This window comes from Poecilia reticulata, linkage group LG12, assembly GCF_000633615.1.
Source record: "Poecilia reticulata strain Guanapo linkage group LG12, Guppy_female_1.0+MT, whole genome shotgun sequence".
In the NCBI taxonomy this organism is placed as follows: domain Eukaryota; kingdom Metazoa; phylum Chordata; class Actinopteri; order Cyprinodontiformes; family Poeciliidae; genus Poecilia; species Poecilia reticulata.
This window is the reverse complement of record NC_024342.1, coordinates 367,248-389,919: the sequence shown is the minus strand read 5'-3', so window position 1 is coordinate 389,919 and position 22,672 is coordinate 367,248. Positions and strand designations below refer to the sequence as shown.

At 37.3% G+C, this 22,672-nt stretch overlaps 1 protein-coding gene across 2 annotated transcripts; it reads right to left on the bottom strand.

The window, feature by feature from the left end:
• Nucleotides 1-571: 571 nt before the first annotated feature.
• On the bottom strand, nucleotides 572-12,191 carry LOC103473114 (nuclear receptor subfamily 5 group A member 2-like). Of its 2 annotated transcripts, XM_008423078.2 has the most exons (7): nucleotides 12,082-12,191; nucleotides 11,769-11,872; nucleotides 11,509-11,650; nucleotides 10,133-10,713; nucleotides 2,264-2,383; nucleotides 1,494-1,641; nucleotides 572-1,083 (listed from the first exon to the last, which is right to left on the bottom strand). In XM_008423078.2, the coding sequence occupies exons 1-7, from the start codon at nucleotides 12,131-12,133 to the stop codon at nucleotides 830-832; spliced, it is 1,401 nt and encodes a 466-aa protein (XP_008421300.2). In that variant the 5' UTR covers nucleotides 12,134-12,191; the 3' UTR covers nucleotides 572-829. The 2 variants fall into 2 exon arrangements, with proteins under 2 accessions (XP_008421300.2, XP_008421301.1); XM_008423079.2 differs by lacking the exon at nucleotides 12,082-12,191 and having other exon boundaries at nucleotides 11,774-11,867.
• Between the last annotated feature and the right edge of the window lie 10,481 nt (nucleotides 12,192-22,672).

The following is a 22,672-nucleotide window of genomic DNA, read 5'->3' as shown; positions in this document are numbered from 1 at the left end:
AAAAGCAACTGAAAACAGTTTTATTTTCCCTGGCTTTTATGTCATGATTGCATTGTGTTTGTGAATTTTGTTTTATGCTTTTAGTAGTTTAAGGTTGATTTTTATTGTACTGCGCTTTGTGATTTTATGTCTGTGAAAAGTACTTTATAAATAAATTCTACTTACTTACTTCCACTTTTGCACTGTTTTGTGCTGATTTGTTATATAAAATCTTTATTAAATATATTTAAATTTATTTTCATGTGACAAATTGGGAGGTCTAAGGTTTTTTTGTGTGTGTGACAACACTTCCTATTATTAATTTCAAGTTTTAATTTCAAGTTTTAGGAGCAATATTTTTAAAATAGACTACAAAAAATAAAGTTTTTACAGCTTAATTACGATTTGTGACGTCATTAGTTTTTTATGAAATACATGCTTCCTTTTATCTGGAAAGGTGTACTGGCATGGAAAGCCTTGTGCTGATTGTACAGAAGAACATTCCATTAAATATATAGTATAATCACAGAAAATCATTTTACAATTTGTCCTAAAACCAAACACACAAATCAAAACCAAACACACAAACATCTGAATTTATGTCAGCACAAAAGCAGCAATTTTAATAAGGAAAGAGATAATTTGCTTACCCACAAATATATATTCACATACATGAACTACAAGTACATCAAATAAATGTAATTTAACTGATGCAGCAGTAGTACAGAACAAAACTGAAGCAGAACTTGTTGAAAATAATAGGATAAACACAAACGCTTCATTACACAAATGTAAAGTAGATTTTTGACTTTACAGTCGTGTCTTGCATGTTGTTCTAGAACAATTCAGCTCATGTCCAACAGCATTTGGCGTGTAGCATCTCATTAAGCAGATTGTTGCAGGGCACCTCACCACTCAGATGTTTATAGTACAGATAATCTTCAGCCAGTATGCTGAGGGAGCGTAGCTCTGACAGATACAGTTGCAGACAAGTGAAACGGTTGCAGGACTGCGATGATGAGGCCAGTGTGTACTTTAGGAGGGCTCCTTCAACCTGCTGCTGCACACTTTCTACAAAACGGTGTTCTTCAAGCTCCTTGACATCTGACAGAAAGAGTACAATCTGAGAAACTATTTTCAGGCTTTTATTAAAACTGTTTAGTGTGTAAGAAACTTGAACACATGAAAGTGTAGTGCCTGAAAACAGGTACATTTCAGTGTCTGTAACTTATCTAAGCAAAAAACTATAAAGAGACAACAGGACTGTACCTCTCTGAAAAACTGAAAATTTGCGTGACTTAGGTGAGCTATTGAAAGCTTTGAGAAAAAACTCTGTTAGCTTTGATTTTCCTCAGGTCATGTGCACCGGTCTGTAACATGGGCTTCTTGGAGTTAAAATCTTGTTTTTGTTCATCTCAGATTGTGTACCAGTCTTCTGCATCTCACAGTGGCTTATCAATAGACAACCAATGAACCTTTAATACACTTCAAAAGAATACAACTTGGTCACTCACCAGGGGCAAACAGGATTAGAAACCTGATGCAGGCAAATTCTTGATGATCTACCTTCAGCATTCGAAGCTTCTCCACAAGCTCTGTCCCTCTTTGATTCAGGCTGACTGAAGTAGGGCCAGCATGAGGCGCTACATATGAAAGTTCCCCCTGGACCAAGAAAGCATCTGCTGACATCAAGATGGTGATCAAGCATTCTCTGAACTAGAATAATTGTGTTTTTATTAGCACATTACTCATTTAAGCATTTGTATTATGGCAGGACAATATTAAGAAAAGAGCAAATGTTAATAAAATTGCTATTGCAATTACAAAAATAAACCTACATTTTCCTCTCTGTTTTCTTTTTTTTTTGTCTTCTGTCATCAAGATACTCCCACCTTACACTTCAGCTTCTTTAGTCAGTATCAAAATTGAGAACAGACAAGCACAATGGGAGCCCAGTAACTGGTCAAACATAATATTGTCATTCAAAGGATGAAGAGTGCTGACCAAAAATTATAGTTCAAGCACTCCTTTGAGATATCCATAAGTAGCACAGTGTTATTACAATTTAACTTTGAGACTTGACATATTGTGCAGTGCAGCCCTTCACCTGTGGTCAGTTTATATGATGACATAATAAAATTACTTCATAGAAAATTAATTTGGATCACACTTAATACAAGAATATCATGTACAAGTACAAATAATACATGTGAGTGTGTCACTGGTATTTATTTTTAACCAAATTAAATAAGAATGGATATAAAATCAGGCTCATCCCACCCACCTGCTGCCCAGTGATCAGTAGCAGACCACCATCAGTGCCATAAAGTACCTGTCTGGAGATTATCTCCAGAACCAACAGCTCACTCCAGCAGCTGTGTAGCAACTTCATCTGGTCAGAGACCTTGGGAGAAAGTAAGAGGAACTGATACCATTGGAATATTATACATCCTGTTCATTTCTCATGTATTTTTAAGATTGGACTTATTTTATCGAAATTGCCCAAATTGAGTACTGTGATTTATCTATTTTCCTAGTTAATTTGTAATTCTTGAGTCTACTCTTCTACAAAATAGAATAGAATAGAATATTTTTGTTTACTTTGATTTTTGTCATACAGTCATATAGTAACTAGTATTTAAGACTCTTACCAGACTCCTAAGCCGTCTTCTTGGAGTTGGAGTAAGAATAAGATGACTAAGTAACCATGAACCAGAACTAGTGACATATACAAAGCTTGTTTCTCTCGTCAAGTTAAGCTGTCGACCTTTGCCAATTTGATCAGCAGTGCTGGAGCAACTATAGAAGTATCTTTATTGTGTTGTGATCAACATTGCCTGTTATGGTTTACCTGGATCATGGCAGACATTTTGGGGAAAACTCTTTCTGATCTGGAGAGATGGCATCCATCCCAGTTTGGATGAAGCAGCTTATCTTTCTAGGAATCTGGCCAAATGTATTTGTCTTCCAAAGCTTAAACAACGCAGAGTCCAGACCAGGAAGCAGAACCTCTCTGCAGCTTCTACTGTTACCCACTCGTCACCAATTAAGACATTGTCTGGCCCATGGCCAAAATCAAATGGAATTGAGACTAACCTAAAAAGAGCAAAGCAGAAAAATCTCATAAAGTTTAATACGACTCTCACTGAAAATAAAAATAAAATAATTAAGTGTGGTTTATTGAACATCAAATCTCTCTCTTAAGATTCTCTTAAGACTTTGTTAGTTTATGACTTGATTTGTGATAATAAGATAAATTCTTGTCTTCCTATTATTTATATTTTCACATTTGTCAAAGCACAGAGATAGGTGGAGAAATAGCAACTATTTTTCATTGAGATTAATTTGTTAATATTATGTCTGTTACTAGCTACAGTTATTTTGAACATGTAGCCCTTAGTTTTTCTTATCCTAGTTGCAAAGTATGAAAACCACTTTTGTTTGTTTTTTATAGTCTACCAGGCCCTTACCCTCAATTTTCAAAATGTTAAAAAATTGATCCACTACTTCTGGCAATGACACCTTTTAAGATAACCTCTGACTGACTACATGAAATATTTGGGCATCAAAATGTCAAAAAACCCAAGAGACCTTTTCAAATTGAATTTCAGAATTCAGAAAAATGTACTAAAATCAAGGAGAACATAAAAAAAATGGAGACATTATATTCTTGATTGGACGTGCAAATGCTATTAAGATAGACTCACTATCTCGATTTTTGTATTTATTTCAGAATATTACGGTTTTCATTACTAAATCTTTTTCTGAAGCTTTTAGATTCCATTATCATACAATTTTTCTGGGAGTGCAAAATACATGGCTAAAAGCCATCTTCAAACATCAAAAGAATGTGGGGGTTTTGGTTTCTTGTGCTTTTTACATTATAGCTGGGCCACCAATGTCAGAGTTCTGGTGTATTGGCAATATGGTTTAAGAAGGGGGATGAGTTCACCCTGCCTTCTTGGCTAGCCATAGAAAAATGCCTGACACGAAAGACTTCTCTTCCTGAGATCCTGTTCTCATCTCCAAAGCAGCCTGCGGTCTTTCAGCGTGAACCATTTCATTCTGTTAAATACCCAGAGGAGAATCAAATTAGAAAATATTGTGTGCTTCCACACACTTTGGTCCATGCTCCAACTTGCACAATAGCGATTTTTGCAATCTCATACAGTTACAATTCAAATTTTTGATTTCAAAATCAAATTTTTTAGGTATTAACAACTGATGGTCTATGTCCAACAGACTATAAAGTTGTACAAATTACAGTCCAAAATAATTGATTGTTAAAATCACTTCTGGGTTCTCCTGAAGCAAAATGTTTTATTTCAACGCTGGTTTGCTTCTTCTCAAATCATGATTAAAATAAAACAAGTCTGGGAAATCTCAATAGTTTTCTATTGAGATTGAGGATGAAACACAGGATGAAATATTAACAAACATCAAGTCGAGTTCAATTCATGCTTTCATGGTTCAGTACAAGGTATTTCATAGATTACATTACTCAAAAGTTAGACTAAACACAATTTTGCCTAACCTGACTTCACTGTGCAATAAATGTCAGGTGACACATGCACATGTTTCTTGGTTTTGCCCAAAATTACATAATTTTTTTTGTCTCTCACCTTTCAATGGTTTTCATCTGTTTAAAATGTCTCACTTGACCCTGGAACAGCTCTGCTGGGGTCCTCTAACACCCTGAAGAATCTAAATTGTAACCTACATATTGCTCTATCTCTCTGTATGATCTGCATGAGGAAAGACTGAGATACAAACTTTCTGGTAACACTCTGTAGAATCCAGTGTTGGAACATGTGAATTATCAATGACACTCCCTTTACTCAACCACATTACTTAGTGTCTTCCAGACAAGCTGGACAGTTGAGCAAATAACACAGTTGTGAACTCTGCCCTGGCCTTTTATTTATGTAGGCCTATTCATTTTTTTATTTTGTCATCATTTTCTAATTTATTTACTTGCGTATGTAACCTGCACAAAATAATCAACCCGTATTTTATTTTGATTCCGGGTCAGAGGTGAACTCGAATCTCGACCATCTCTGTCAGACAACTTTGCGACGATGCGGAAGAGGCACGACCAGACTGTGAATGGTTGAAAGGATGTCAGAGGGAAATGATGTATCACGTAGTGATTTTGCGGAAATGGAAGAGGGTGCGGATGGCGTGGAAAATGAGGAAATATGGCATACTCAAAAAGCTAAGCACAAACGGAAAAAAATCAAGACAACAAATAGAATCATCTGTTTCCGAGGCTGAAGGAGAAACAGTTAAGGTGACAGAATTTAAAATAGTTCTGAAGTTTGTCAAAGAGGGTGTGTCCTTTGGTAAGTGGAATCCAATAAAGCTTCCTAAAGAAATCAATTCACTGGTTGGAAAAGTGAAATTTGTTAATGTAACATGTGGAACCACCAGGGGTCGCCCCCCACATAAAAGGGAGTCTGTCAGGCTGGTGGACAATTGTCAATCTCCTCTGTGCTCGTCCAGGTGTGTTGGCCCACGCGTTTGTGATCAGGGCCACATTTCATGTTTTGATCGGACGATTACTCTACCTGGGCGTGCGGTTGATCGACGCTGCAGATGTTGCTGCACCCTGCTGTTCTTTTAGAGTTTGATTTTCTTTTTCTATTGTTTTTCATTTATTTTGTTTATCTATTGTTTCTGCAAATACACATCCTCTTATTTTGTAATAATAAATATTGTACCTTTTTATACTGGTTGTTTTTATACTAAGATACTAAGAGATGGATCGTTACTGATTATTTGTAATGATACTAAACAAAAAGAAAGGAGCGTAAGACGCGCTGAAGTGTATGGGAAAACATCATCGGCGCGCCGCCCCCTCCAGACGGGGGTTTTGGCGCCCCCTCTGGTGCTGCGCCCCTATGCATTGCATACCCTGCATACCCACACACTTTGTGGGAGATGTCCAGGGGATCATGAGTATGTGAAATGTGAGGAAGGAGCTCCGCTGAAATGTAGTAATTGTGGAGGTGGGCATAGTTCAGGATTTAGGGGAAGCGTAGCTAGTAAAAGAGCTGAGGAAGTTCAGAAAATTAAAGTCACTACTGGCATTACTTATGCAGAAGCAACGAAAAAAGTTCCTGTGCAACCAATATTATTCCCAAAGAAAGTGTCTGGCGGAGAAAAAGAAGAATCTATTTTAATCTCCAAGATTAAAAGCGACACTCTACTAATGACAAAGGAGGATTTTGTATTGTTCATGGTGGAGGTTGTTAACTGCACTGCTCAAACACAAAGGAAAACGAAAAAAATTCAAATAATAGTGAAGGCAGCCCAAAAATATTTTGACTGGAAGAATGTTAGTTGGGAAGCAATTAAGGAAAAATTAAATGAGACACAATCTTCTCAATCGCAATCAAATCATGCAGTGGTGGCCCTTCTTCATTATGTTAGTTATTTTCCAGTGGATTGCAAGAAGTCTTATTAGTAATGGTTTAGAGTTTAAGAAATATATTTCAGATTTGAAAGTTAAACCTCACCTGATTTGTATCAAAGAAACCTGGCTTAAGCCTCGTCTGGATTTCAAAATTCCTGGGTATACATCAATTAGGAATGATAGAAAAGAAAGACAAGGAGGGGGAGTGGCAACTTTTATACAAGATGGTATAAGACATAAAATAGAATCAATAGGGAAGAATTATGAATCAATAGTAATTAAGATTTGGATAGAAAATGGTCAAATCTCTGTGATAAATTTTTATAATGCTAACAAGAAGCTGTCCATTCAAGATCTCAATGTAGTAAATGAACAAAATGTAGGTAACACTGTATGGTGTGGTGATTTCAATTCTCATAATATTTTATGGGGGAGTCTTGATACAGATGCAAATGGATTGGTTATTGAAGAATTTCTTGAGTTACATTCACTGGTTTGCGTTAATGATAGCAGCACTACTAGATATGATTGCTGTAGGAATTTAAAGAGTGTTTTAGATCTAACATTGGTTTCAAATAGATTAGCTGGAATTACATCTTGGGAGGTGCAGAGTGATTCTCCTATGGGCAGTGATCATTTCCTATTCTAGTTTCACTTGGTTCTGAAGTGATAAAAGAAGAGGAAGGACAGATTCCAAGATGGAGGTTAAGTAGCGCTAATTGGGAGTTATTTAAAATTTAGTTGATGGTCAAATTAATAAACTGGATGAGAACTTGTTTTGTGATGTGGAGATGTGTTATGCAAAGATTAAATCTGTCATAATTAATGCAGCTGAATGTTCAATTTCTAAAATAAGGGGAAGAGGAAATAAAAAATCTATTCCATGGTGGAATGAACAATGTAGTATTGCTATAAGGGGAAGAAATGAAGCTTTTAAATTGGTAAGAAGATGCCATACCTTTGAGGCATTAATTCAATATAAGAAAGCACAAGCTATAGTTAGGAAGACTATTAGAGCAGCTAAGAAGTCATGTTGGAGACATTGGAGGAGAGACCAAATTGTCAGAGGCATGGAGAGTTATTAAGAAAATGAATGGTGTTAAAAAGAGTTTTTCCTTACCTGTTTTAGAATTAAATGGGAAAATAGCGATTAGTAATAAAGAAAAAGCAGAGTTATTAGCAGAAACGTTAACTAAGGTGCATAGTTCAGAAAATGTATCTGAAGATATGAAAAGTAACACAGAAAATTTATTGGATTAAAATCCAGAAGTTACTTTTAAGAGAGTAGTTTCAAAGTAGGATTTAGATATGCCTTTTACTATGTAAGAGTTAGGAAAAGCTATTAATAATGCTAAACAATCAACTCCGGGGAAGGATGGAGTGTGTTATACAATGCTCAAACATTTTAAATATTCATCTCTTACTGTTATATTAAAATTGTTTAATTTGATTTCGATGTCTGGGAGTATCCCTGCAGAATGGAAACAGTTATAATTCCCTTGTTAAAACCTGGTAAAAATGCAACAGACCCATCAAATTATAGACCTATAGCTCTTATAGGTCTATAAATTAGGGAAAATAATGGAAAAGATTATTACAGATAGTAGGCTTTCATATTTTATCGAGAGTAAAAATAAATTCTGTCCTTTTCAGAGTGGTTTTCGTAAAGGGAGGAATCCGATGGATGCAGTTCTGTGTTTAGAGTCAGAAGTAAGAAAAGCTCAAGCAAATAGAGATAGTGATAGCTGTGTTCTTTGACATAGAAAATGCATATGGTATGTTATGGAAAGAAGGATTATTGATTTAATTAAGAAAACTTGGTATAGGAGGTAAGATTTATAATTGGGTTTTGGATTTTTTATTTGGTAGAGAAATAGAAGTTCGRGTTGGGGCGAATTTCTCAACTAGGTATGCTGTTGAGAATATGCAAATATATAAATTTGAATACAATAACTTAAACTTACTTCCTGTCTGTTGGTGTTTTATTCACACATGGGCTCCTCAGCCGAACCTTTCTGATTGCCTATTACCATATTTGGCCATTAGGCGGCTAGCCTTAATTAGCGTTACATGTAACATTGTGAATTATTAATTTATTCATTTGTTTGTTTTGTCAGTTTTTGTTCTATTATCTCAAGTGCTTATTGTCTTTGTGTTCTGTGATATAAATTTACTTGAAGATCTTCATAAAGTGTTAAAAAAGTCTAATGTTAAACATTGATAAGAATGTTATAGTGGGGAACTTCATCATTCATATTGACACTGAGGGTGATGGCTCAAATGCAGCATTTCAAGCTATTGACTTTACTGGCTTTACTCAAAGAATTCTTAGTCCTAACTACTTTTGTCATCACTTTAGATCATATGGCATTGAGTGTGAAGAAATGACAGTATTTCTTCATAATCCTGGGCTTTCTGACCATTTTTATTAACCTGTGTATTCCCATCCAGAAATAAATTTTTGTTATACAAGATCTTTGTCAGACAATGCTGACATTTTTTTAAAGAATCTGTTCTATGTTTAATTTCCTCAGAATCTCAGAGAAACACAGCAGAAAGCAGCAATTCAATCTCCTCCCCTATCAAATTGATGATCTTGTTCAGAGTGTTACTTCTCATAGACAATGTAACACTCTGTTCAGAGTGTCTCTCTTCAGAGTGTTACATTGTCTAATGTGTGGCATTAGACAATGTAGCCCTTAAAAAAATCATCCATATGCCATATGAGGCAGAACTGAATGTGTTTGGACTGGTTTGAGTTAGTTGAGTTTTCTGAGTTTTCAAAAATGGTTTCCTCCAAACCCTTCCCAACCAAATTACCCTACAAAATTGTCTGCATTTTGTGATATATTTATGGCTAAGTGAGTCAATGGAAATTATACTTTCAAAGAAAACAGAAAAATGGTCAGGACGACATCAGCTACTGAGACTGAGAGGTAATAAAAATGACCATTATGGGGGTTCTAATGCTGACGCAGGGGTAAAGCACAACCCTTACTCCTCAACGTGGATGTCACAGATGGCCAAGGTCATCCAGGCCTGATGACCTTGGTCACATATCTTACCCCTCTCTCATTACCCACTTTCCTGTCAATTCACTTTCAAATAAAGGCCACTAGATCCAATAAAACCTTTAAAAAGTGACCACCATTAAGTAGTCCAAGTCAAGTGTCTTTCAGTTAAAATTTCTGTTTTAGGTAAGTAGACCACTGGCGAAAAGGGATGGGATTACCACTATGATAATTAGCAAATAACAGCATGACCTAATTTTAGACGGCTAATGTTGCAGTTGTGAACTTAGTGCAGAATATTTATTAGGTGAACATTAGTTGAGTTATTTTAATGGACTAAATATAATTTTAAATTAATTCTTAAGGATGAATTGGCACAACTCTTGCCAAGTGTTAGCCAGAGTGACATACAATGAGGTCAGACTTGGATGTATGTTTCTACCGCTATGCACAAAAGAAAAATAAGAGCTGCAGAAGTTTTCAGTAAGGTTGAATAAAGAAAAAACAAAGGGTTCCTGTTAAGAAATATGACAACTTTTATCTGTTTTTACAGCTGACAAAACTAACAGCTGTCAAGGTCAAATCTGAATGAGTGCCATGATTAACCTTCTAACTCCAGCCAAAAATAAACATTCTAATTCTGACATGAACAGTCATGTCACGATGTTTGTCAGACTCAGATTCACATATAACCAAGACACACAAAACTAAAATCAAGAGATCTTACCTTTAGTTCCTTAAAGAAGATGGATGTACGAGCCCACTCCACAATAGAGCACAGCAACTGGTCAGCCATCACATACACTGAGCTGAAAGTGCCGGGCTCTATGTGCCTGCAGGCTTGCTCCTGCTGCAGGCAAGAAAAGATATTTTTCTGCAGCTGAAGGTCACGTGGATCACACTGTAGAAACTCTATCTCAAGCTGGGGTATCCTTGGACTTTGTGTAGAAATTGATCTGGAGGATGTGTGATGTGGACCAACGACTGCCTCAGCAAAGGCTGCCAATTCTGCAGCGTTGCTGCAGTTCTCTAACTTCATAGCCCAGTTAGACGGAGAGGTGATTTGGTGCTGTAATACAGCAGGTGAGTTGCAGGGCTTGGACAGGAGCTTGTTTGGATTTAGTTTGGTGTTGTGAAGGATAGCAATTGAGTGGATGTTGCTGGTAAAAGTAACATCTTTTTGGTTGCTTTCTATTCTCAATCTTCTGGCTTGTATCAAAGCCTTTTTCTGTTGCTTGAGAGCACGGTCATGCTTGTAGATGGGGCCAAACTTGTTTCTGCCTCCTCTCATTCGATCTGCACGGACAGCTGATGGGAAAAATTAATCTATTAGTCTTTTTCAAGGTGACTTTGCATGTGATCATGAAATAAATTCTAACTTTAAAGAAATCACATATTTCTTTTGGTATTTTCTGCTTTATATATAAAGCAGAAAACATTTATAAAATTAAAAGACCAATGCTGTTGTTGGATAAAACAGAAGAAAACATTTAGCAATTTGTAAGGCAGAAGACATTTTGCCATTAATTTATCATATCAATTTCTAAAACTATCCCATGAAGCTGTGTAATTATTTAAGGAAGTGTGAAAGTTTAGGAACATTACAGAGCTGCTGCGGTTACTGTGAAACGTGGAAATTTCTTTGAAAAATAATTTAAATATGGACAGAAGAAAATACCAAATTTTTGCAAATTTTAATCTGAAATTTTATACCACAATTTGAAGGAAAACAGACACCAAAAGGCTCATTTGACAGCCTGTTTGTTTTTCACAAGTAAAACAAACTGTAAAACAAACTGTGAAAGAAACAGCAGCTTTGTGCAAATAAATATATTTTATTGTTTTCATTTATTATCAACAACTATCCAAATGTATATTAGAAGTTTACATGTAGATTTTATGGAGACAGTTATGGACTGATAATTGCAGTGAATGGAACATTTTCTCCGTCTCAGATCTCCTTAAACCTGTTTTGTTCACCTGAGAGATTACAGCTGAGCATGTGGCTTAAAAAAACATTTTTGTTAATATTTCCGTTAATTGTTTGCACTCACAGTCAGCTGACATTACACAATTGAATTCAGAAAAAAAAGCCCACTTTACCTTCTAACCGCATTCCAACATTAAGACACTTCTGAAATCTGCAAAAAGGGCATCTTTTTCTTTTACTTGTATCAATTTTGCACTGCTGGTTTTCCACACAGACATATGTCTTGTTGTTTTGAACAGTTCTTTTGAAAAATCCCTGAGGACCAAGAAGAAACAATTTGATGAAAGCAGTTTTGTTGCTCCATATTGCTCTTGTGCTGTAGGAAATGAGTTATGGTTAACAAAAAAGTATACTATAGTAGGGTTTAAAGTACCTTACAGCTCTCACAGGTGAGAACGCCATAGTGGTATCCAGAAACCTTATCTCCACACACCGGGCACTGCTCCTCTAAATCCACTTCACATAGGAAATTCATGTCTGAAGAGAAAAACATGTAAAAAATCTGAGGATTCCTTTGCTGTTCTTAAATGTGTAGTGAAAAACACAAACCTACACAAACAAGTTATAACTAAACATTAGGCTATTATTAAAGTTATTTAAATGACAATCCAGAATTAAAACTAGGGTAGAAACAGAACATCTAAACCAGTGTAAGTTCAACATAAATGCAGATATTGGTTCAGTACCCTTCCCTGATGGTCTTCCCTGTGGAATCAGTGTGGAGTCAGACCTCCACATGTGCACTCATCTGCTTTTCTTCCAGTTTTACTGCTCACAGTGTCAACCTCGTCATCACCTGGAGGAGGGAAACCTTCGAATGTTCTTTTCCAGTGCCCAGGCTCCAACCAGAAGGCATGCTTAATGAGTCACCAGCTCATCTGATTTCCTCTCTGAGGCAATATATCCCTGTTGTATTTACAGGCTAACTACATTTGTTTCCCTTATGCTGCCAGTGACTTCTTGCTCTCTGGTGGCAGACACTCCTAAAGTTAAATAGCAAATTATGGTTTATTTGTAGTTCTGCTTTAATGAGTAAATTCCACAATTCTACATTAAATCTGATTAATTTTTTTCAGTAGGCAAGAATTATATTTTCATTTTATGTTACATCAAGAATTTTTGAAAAGTGTTATTCCCGAAACTTGCTGTCATATTTTGAGCTGGTGAAGGAGCCTTATGCAAGGAGAAAGACTGAAGACAGATCCAGGAGCCACCAAATGCAACAGAAACAGTAAGAGGAATGAAGAGCCAACCTGTGTTAACAGGGAATGATGCAGCAGGAGTATCAGTCCAGGAATCCTCTCAAAAGAATTCATCTATGTGAAGTCTAAACAAACAGGGTTTTAGCCTTGATTTAAAGGAACTCAGTGGTTTAGAATTTTTTTCAAATTTTCTGGAAATTTATCCCATTATTTCTGGCAACACATTTTAAAAGTAAATTTATTTCTACATATTAAAAACAACTAAAATGGAGAACAATACTAACAATACATTAATAAAAAAAAGAATAAACAGAACAGCTGGATATGTTCTGTTTGAATTATTAATCAATTTCAAGGTAAATAATAATTATAAACAGCTAAAAACGTAGAAACCAAATTTTAATAAAAATAAAAATAGAACAATAACATTATACAAAATGAAAACCCAGTCCTTATATAGAGCAAAAAACTGTTGGGAAAAGACAGTAACAAAATCATCCCATAATGTGCTGAGGCGGCTTGTTCCAAGAGTAAAAAAGGTCCCATTTCTGATTTACTTCAGCCTTCATCTAGAAGTGAGAAGTCAGCAGATGTATGTGAGGCACATTTGTTTGAAAAGATCAAAAACATTCCATGCCATTGTTTAAAAAAAATTTTTTTTAAGTCAATCCTAAACCAGAGACAGAATCTGTGGAGGGAAGGGAAGCAAAATGTGCTCTGGCTCGATTAAAAGATGAACTGCTGCATTTCAGGCCAGCTGGTATTCAGAGTTAGAGGCATTACAGATAAGTTATAATGAAGTCATTTACGACCATCTTGAAATAACTAACTTTGATATTTATGTGGAAACGTATAAACCTGGAGGCCATCTATGCTTTATTTGTATTTTAATCCAGAAAATGGTCCCATTTTGCTTCAGGGTCAGATAAATTTGTTTACAATCTGAATGAAAGTGCTGTGACTTTCACAAAGACTATACATCCTTTGATGTCAGAATGCACAAAAAGAAACTGATGAACTGATGTAGGATTATTTTGTTGTTCATAAAAGTAAAAAGTTCACAGCAGAAGAGGGAGAACGATTAGGTGATGGCAGCATTATGTCAGCCGATGCCCTCCTCCAGGAAAGAATTACAGCCAGTCAGAATGCCGGACCAGGTGTAGCTTCTATGGAGAGAAAATAACAGAGAAATCAAAAAGTTAACAGCTGAAAAAAACATCCATCCATCCATTTTCTGCTGCTCATCAGGGGTCGGGTCACAGGGGCAGCAGCTTCAGAAGGGAGGGAAAAAACATCAAAAGAGAAAAAAAAGGAAATTGGAGCATAGTGGAAGAAGAAATGAAAAGAAAAAACTTGCAACGACATCTCACGATAACCTAAAGTAGTTATCCTCCTAACGCTAGGAGCTATCCTGCTCCTGACACTCATGTCTTGTGTCAGGAGAGTGGTTATGTCCTTGTGTGTCGTTTATTTTTGTACCCTCTAGATGGCGCCAGGAGACGTGGAGGTGGAACCTTCCAGAAGTGCTCCAGTCCAGAACACCTACAATTCATCTACACTTAACAACTTGTATATAACATCTGACTGCCAGGCCTCTGACGCCTGAGTGTTTCCTCCGTAATAAACCAAATCCTCTGAGTCTCAGTAGTTTGGCCTGCTCTGTTCAAACCTGTTCATGCTGTGTCTTCAGGATTGCCCTTCTCATTTGGTCTCTCAATTTAAGTAATCTGGATTACCTCGTCAAGTCCCCGTCTCTGCAAATAGACCCAGAAATCGTCTTCATGTCTGACAGCCGTAACTCATCTTCATTATTATCATCCTCCTTCATGTTTAACCTGTCCGTCCTCACTTGACTCCGCCTCCTACCGCATCCGTCAAGCCAAAAATCCTCTTTCTTGGTTTTCTGCCAGATCAACACACAAGGACAAACATCCTTCTCTCACTCCTCCCTGACATCATCTACAATTTATACAGGTAGCTTGTTGCAGATTCTGTCTCACATCTTCAGATCAATTATAGGAGGGCGGCAATGTTCCTGATTACCGCCCTCCAGTTCCTCTCGGACCATTCCGAGATTCATTCATTTATTGTAACTAACTTTTACATATCTCCTTAGAATGTGCATGTCAGGGGCGGAGCTTCAGGAGTTCTGGGGGGTCGGGTCTGGAGGGGGCCCGGATGGGAGGCAGAATATGACTTAAGGGCTCCAAGCCTTTTTCACTGATGAGAGCTGGAGAAGGTGGGCCCTTTCCTGTTGGATATGGTGTATGTAGTATTATACAGAATGGTGCCCCAGTAGATTATATAGCAGGTAGGTCATTGTTGACTCATGGTTGCTAAAAACTTTACAAGACCGACTGACTTTAGTGACATAGTGGGTGTAAAATATTGAATAAAATGTTATGCTACATGACTGGCTTTATTTTCACTCTTATATTTAACTTTATGAGACACAAAATTGCAAGTGAATCCAAGGGCGTAAATCCCATCTCATTATTGGGGGGGCATAAACAGGGAAATTTTTTAAGAGCAATTTTGGGGGGGTCTGCAAAGTTATAGTAAAATGTGGTAAAAAAATTTGTGTGTGTGTTCAAGCTGCATCATCAAAAATAACTAGTAAGTAGCAATGAATAACCAAAGTGCTTTTCTCAGGAAAACAACCTGTTGAGACCCATAGAAGTCAAACTAAGATTCAAATGTTGCTTAGATATGAGTTTGATTCATCTCTACCACATCTTTACAAAAACTTAAGCCTCTAAATAAAAACAAGTTTTAATAAGTAACTCCACTTAATAAAATTTCTCATAAATACTGATTTATTGCAGAGGTTCTCAACACAAATCATGTGTTATTGTTAAATCTTGCACAAAATGACCAGATAAAAGATGTTCAACATGCCAGTTTAAACTTTAAACTATTTGCAAAACGAATGAGCTCTGCAGCATTAAAACATGGATAGAACTGTAACTACATTAATCATAACTCTTCTTCTCTTCAGTGTTTGTCAGTTTCTGGTGGTGCAGCTCTGTGCTGCCTTCAGGAGAATTGGACATCAGAGTATCATCCATAAAATTTCACCCACATGGCATTTATTGTGCAAACCAGAGCTTTCAGTGGAAAAACAAAAGTTCCAGGTCCTTTTAATGCCATAGAAATATGAGACAGAAACATGGATTATATCTTTATATAGACCTGTCTATTGATTTATAGATTAATAGTTTTACTGGACAGAAATTACAAAGAACAAATCTGGTTCTTAATCAAATCCTAATGAGTCAAATTGAAAGTGTCATGGAGTCATCAGCCTCATGACATTAACACTGACATGAAACTGACATTGAAGAAATAAATATATCAAATATAATTAAAAACATAAATAAGAGATCAGTTATTTACTGTTATGGTCTGTAAGATATATTTATTCTCAGTACTAGATGTGGCCTCAACAAACCCATGGCACTTCAACAATATTATTTTACCTTTTCTAAATAGTGTCTGTTTATTCTTGCCATACAGTCCTATGTATTAATTATTGGTCGAAAGTCTTGCCATACCAGTTTATTCCTCTGTATTTACTTTAGTTTCTTAGTTTATTCGTGCATTTTGTTCTTCATTAATTTCCATTTAGTTTCCTTTGATTAATATTATCCTGTCTTGGTTTATTGCTATGTCCACTTTAGTTTCTTTCCTGTTGCTAGATTCATTTTTATCATTTATCCATTATAAGACGAATATTAAAGCCGCAAGTGGCGTTGGAGGCCCTCGCAACCAAGCGCCGCTCCGGCCTATTTGCCACCACGGGGGTTCCTGCACCACCACTCTCTCGCCACCGCTGACGCTTTGGCGCAGTTCCCCCAGCCTTGATGTTTTATGGTGAATGGCCAGATTTGATGCTTGGCCACCCCCTCCACACGCCCTCTTGGTGCTTTAAAGCAAGTGAGACCAACTTGATCAAGATCATCTTGATTAAGTCAAAAGAGCCAGAGTTGGAGCTTTCCAAGTAAAAAAAAGTCACTTCCTGTACTGAGGGGGCGGGGCTTAGGTGAGGTCAGACTATGATGACATAGGATCGTCAGGCATCCCACCAGGATCAGTCATGGCAAGTTTGGTGACAATTGAGCATTTTATGTGAAAGTTGGAACATTTCTGCTCAGGCCTAATAATAATAATAAACATTAGAAAAACAATAGGCCTTCGCAGCGCTTAGCTGCTCGGGCCTAATAAATTTGAATGACTAAAGACTGGGGCTGCACAGTGGTGCAGTTGGTAGAACTGTTGCCTTGCAGCAAGAAGGTTCTGGGTTCGATTCCTGGCCCGGTCTTTCTGCATGGAGTTTGCATGTTCTCCCTGTGCATGTGTGGGTTTTCTCCGGGTACTCCGGTTTCCTCCCACAGTCCAAAAACATGACTGTCAGGTCAATTGGTCTATCTAAATTGTCCCTAGGTGTGAGTGTGTGTGTGTGAGTGTGTGTGGATGGTTGTTTGTCCTGTGTGTCTCTATGTTGCCCTGCGACAGACTGGCGACCTGTCCAGGGTGACCCCGCCTCTCGCCCGGAACGTGAGCTGGAGATGGGCACCAGCAACCCTCCTGACCCCACTGAGGGACAAGGGTGTCAAGAAAATGGATGGATGGATGGACTAAAGACTGAACTAAAATAAAACAGAAGACTGATCAAAGAAAGAGACTAAGGAACACAACATAATCAAACCTCAAAAACATCTCAGGATCCTAACACATTTGAACTTTTGATCTTTCAAGAGTGGATCTACAAAGAAAGAGCCAAAGCATCTGGATCCAGTTCACAGTCAGTCAGAGCATCTGCTGGGATATGGGCTGGCTCTTCTTGATCCAGGAGCTCCGGGCACTTTGGCATGACCTGATTTGGCTAGGCTGCTCTGGGTTTCCTGGAGAAAGTTGATTCAAGCTGTCCTCACTGTCAGGGAGCACATAAAGCATATAATGCTATGTTCCTATGTCAGCATTCAAGAGTGCAACAATAGATATCCAGCAGTTGCTTTTTGTGCTTTTATCAAATACGCACAATTGAGTTGCCATTTTTATGGCTGAATTTTCAGGCAGAGCTTCTTAAATCCTGGTGAAGTATAAGACACCCTACAGGTTTACTTCCCCGATCCTCTTATGATGCATAACTGAGAATAAAAAGGTCAATGTTTGGACAGAAAAGCATATCAAATGGATCAAGAATTTATTTCTTCTGTGAACCTCTTTGCATAAATGGATGTGGAAACAATGCATTTCGGCTGGACAACCTCAGAGACAAAATGTTGCACTAATTAAAGGAAATTATAATGACATTTAGCAAAAAAAGAGACACGTCTGTTACTAAAAAAGGCAATTTCATTGGTTAAAATTAATACATTACAGAAATATTTTATATGCATGTTGAGGAATTAGGAACTTAACACCCAGAAGAATGGTTGAAATCTTTATGTTTAATGCTTTGTGTGCCTATTTATTGCCAACTGACGATAAATAAATAAACAAATTTGTCTGAGTCAGGCTTACTGCACATTTTTGTCCCCATAAAAAATACATTGCAGGTGGGATCTTATGAAAAACCAATGGTTAATTTTACACTAGTAAATGAACACTTTGAACTTAGCTAGGTTCTGAACATTTTGCACTGGGTTTCTCATTCACTTCTTCATAACAGGTTCCTGTTGTACAGAAATGTGGAGCACACAGTGTTGCACAAGACACAAAATTACTTCTCTGAGAAAACTTTGGAATATGTGTTTTTTCCAGTAATAAGATAATAAAATATACACACATGCGCGCGCACACACACATGTACGCACGCATGCACAGATTTAAATTTTCTCACTGTTAGTAACTATAAAATAGGATGGACGATGGCTTCTATGCATCTCTGCGTATCAAACTGAGGATTTCCGCTGTACTTTGGAAACACCTAAATTGGATTTTATAAAGAAAATCTCAACCACATGTTATATGAAATACATCACAAGCTGACTTCTAAAATCTTTTCTACATGGTTAGGCTCTGAGTCATATCACTTTATCACAAATTTTAAAGTGAGAAAGCATCAAAAATGTTCAGAATTAAAGAAGCTTATTTTTGCTTTTAATTCTCCCAAATTAACACCTACATTCATATAAAATACAACACCCTGGGCAAATTAAAAGCAAACAGAAACCTTGTGGTTGAAATGTAACATGCCAATGCAATTAAGTATTACATAATTTTTTCAGTAGAAATGTTCACATATTCAATTTAAACCATTACTTTAAATAAATGGCTTTTTGCTCATTGATGTGATAATCTAATTTATCATTTTTCAATGGGGGTGGTACCACCCAACCCCTCACCCGCCCCCCCTCGGGGGGGGGGGGGGGGGGGGGGGGGGGGGGTTCAGTGGACAGCAGGGGGCGCTGGCAGAAATATTTACATAAGGGGGGCGCTGCGATTCCTTTGGGGGCGTTTGCTCGAAGGTAACCTCACTGTTATATGCACCCTTATATGCATAACAATACCAGTTTAGACTTTGAGCCTCTTGCTAAAAACTGAGATGTGTAACATTAAAACATGCATAGCTGCAACCGTATCGACGGTAGCTCTTCTTCTCTTCAGTGTTTATGTTAGCTTCTTGGGGCAGCTCCGCACTCCTGCTACTGGTAGCTTCACCGCATCATTTCAGCGTTACACTAGTTAACGGCCTTGCTGTGATTCACTTTTTAGGTCACACAGGTGCCTAGTTTTAAAATATTTTATTGAGGGTTTTTATACATATATTTTGGCAGTGCGGTAGTTGTGTCAAGAGCTGCACAGTGGTAGGGCTTGCAGCAAGAAGGTTCTGGGTTCGATTCCCGGCCCCAGTCTTTCTGCATGGAGTTTGCATGTTCTCCCTGTTGTCCCTAGGTGTGAGCGTGTGTGTTCTGTGCGCGTGTGTCCTGTTTGTCTCTGTGTGTCCCTGCGACAGACTGGCAACCTGTCCAGGGTGACCCCGCCTCTCGCCCGGAACGTTAGCTGGAGATGGGCACCAGCACCCCTCCTGACCTCACTGAGGGACAAGGATGTTAGAAAATGGATGGTCGTGTCAAAGCAGCTACTTATATTAAAAAGTCTGTGTGATTCACGCTTCCATGGAAGGACAACGGAATATTGCTCTTACGTAATTACTAAAATCGCAATACCCTCACTATCCCTCCCTCTGAAAAATTAACCCATTTAAATAAAAAATTTTAAAAAATTTTTTCCATGAGTGGAAGTCATTATAATGGCAAAACAGTCATTTTAGTTACCAGCAGGGGTGAAAGTAAGGGGGTACGGTAGGGTACTGCATACCCCTAAAAGATTTAGCGGGGGTATGCAGTACCTGCAAGAGAGAGGAGCGGCTGTCTGCTGTAAAAAATCAACGGGTTTGCTGTGCAACCGTGAGTTCATCAACTAATCACTCGTGACTGATTAGTTTTTCAAGAACGACCCAAAACACGACTTAATCAGTTAATAAGTAACTTTTTTCCCATTTCATATTGTTTCTGAACTGTTCGTGCTTTACTAGAGCAGTGGTGCAATATGTCGATCGCGGAAGGTTTTGAGTGGATCTCGGCATTAGGTGAAAAACTGAACGCAGCCAGGAGGCTGAGACCAGCACGTCCTCCTCTGGCTCGCTTAAAACTTTCTTTAAGAACAACAAAAAAATCAACAAAACGTGTTCAAATTAATGACCCAACAATAATAATCTCAGTAATTATTGTTTCAACAAGGTGTTGCGCAATTCGTTTCGGTTCCATTACCAAAATAACGAGCAGAGCAGGAGCTTAAAATTAACTAATCAACCACCACTGTGTTCAGGGAGGCTTATTAATGATCGCAAAATAAATATCAAGCCTGAAAACCTAATATCGTAACGGACTGAATGTTTTTAATGTAATCTCTGGTCGGCTTGTGGAGCACAAGAGGTTGCCATGGCAACGGGTGTGCTTAAATGACAGAGAGAGTAAAAAGGTGCGAGTGGTTTTGAGTTGATCACCTGTTCGGCTAGTTTTACCTTTATCTTGGTGCATCACAGCCGCTGTAATTTCTGAACGTTCAATAAACGACAAACTTGGACTAATTATCTCGTTCTTTGTGATACGTCATTTACAACAAACATCAAACACGGTAAATATGTTTCATTAAGTATTTAACAAACAGATGGCTTCTACCGTGATAATTATGTGAAATTAAATTAATTGTCTAATATAAAAAATTTGTTTGGTGCTGTTGGGATCAGAGTCTCAGAGGCTTTTCCTTTATCAAACAATTTTTTTTTTGCCTATTATTTAGTGGAAATATTGATGTTGATAAGACTTTCTCCAAAATGATAACCTTTTTCAACCTTTATAGCTCCACTGTTGAAAATGAGGCTCTAACATTCACAAATGACAGTAAAACAGTCCAACATCTGGTTTGAGGTGATTCTTCTGGAACCTATTGGAGGAAAAATATCCCAACTTCAGAAGATGTGCTTTTAGCTTAACAGAGCTCTGTGGTTCCTCCTATCAGTATGAGAGTCAGGGTGAGGAGGCGCCATGTTAGGAAGAGAAGATCCTGAACAAACAGGTCATGATGCTGGGCTACTGATTATCCCTCTGTCTGGACACAGAATCTATATAATCAGTTTAAAAGATAAAATGAAGGGTTATATGCCAGACATGGAAAACTGGGATGCACTCCATGTCATGATGTTTAGAATTTATGTCTCATGGCATCTCAAGTCAACATAGCAGCAATTGGGCTGAGGGAGCATATACAGCTTTATTTTGTAGTAATTCAAGAGCTACCAGCTTTTATTGCTTTGCAAAAAAATTAATCAGCACAGAAACTCCAAAGCACACAAAGAAGCAATATATACACATACATACATACATACATACATACATACATACATACATACATACATACATACATACATACATACATACATACATACATACATACATACATACANCATACATACATACATACATACATACATACATACATACATACATACATACATACATACATACATACATACATACATACATACATACATACATACTGTATATATATTTATATTTCATATTTACATTTTTTATTTATTTATTTATTTATTTTATTTTGTCATAGTACCCCCAAGAATTTAAAACTACTTTCACCTCTGGTTAGCAGTCGGTTAATATTGGTGCTGAAGTGGTCCAGTATGCAGCGGTGGAACAGGTGTTCTGTTTATCTGTACTATCTGTAAATCCGTGATAGTCAGAACACTGGCACTTTTAAATCTCACTTATCGGTGTACCGGGATTTTTTTCCCGTTGTTGTAACAGGTTTACCTTTCCCCATCAACACGCTCCCCAACAGCAACACGCCGTAGGGTAAAAAAAGGAAACGAGCACGTTGCGCAAAACTCAGAAACAGGAGAACCGGGACATAGAATGGAGCAACAAACTAGATGTGAATCAGTATGAAAACAGAGAATCCGACGCTGATTCACGCGGAACAGCGAAAAAATCAAGAGCTTATATGAGTGGAAGATCAGGTGAAACACATGATGATTAGGCGGCACAACAGATGAATGACGAGTGAAGATGGTGAGCGTCAATAAAAACTGGAAGCAAAATAATAACAGAAGCTAAAGTAAAGTGGACATTGCAATAAACCAAAAAAGTGTCTTACTAATCAAAGGAAATTAAATGGAAATGCACGAAGAACAAAATGCAAGAATAAACTAAGAAACTAAAGTCAATGAATAAACTTGTATGGCGAGGCCTTTTGAACAATAATTAATACAGGGGACTGTATGGCAAACAGACACTGTTTGACAATATTGTTGAAGTTCCATTGGTTTGTGGAGAACACGTCTATTCTAAGAAGAAATATATTTTACAGACCAAAACAGCAAGAAACGTATCACTTATTTATGTTTTTAATTAGATTTTATTTAATATATTTATTTCTTCAATATTATTTTTCATGTCGGTGTTAATGTCATGATGCTGTTAAGTGACTCCATGACACTTTCAATTTGACTCATTAGGATTGGATTAAGGATTTTTTATGATAAATACAG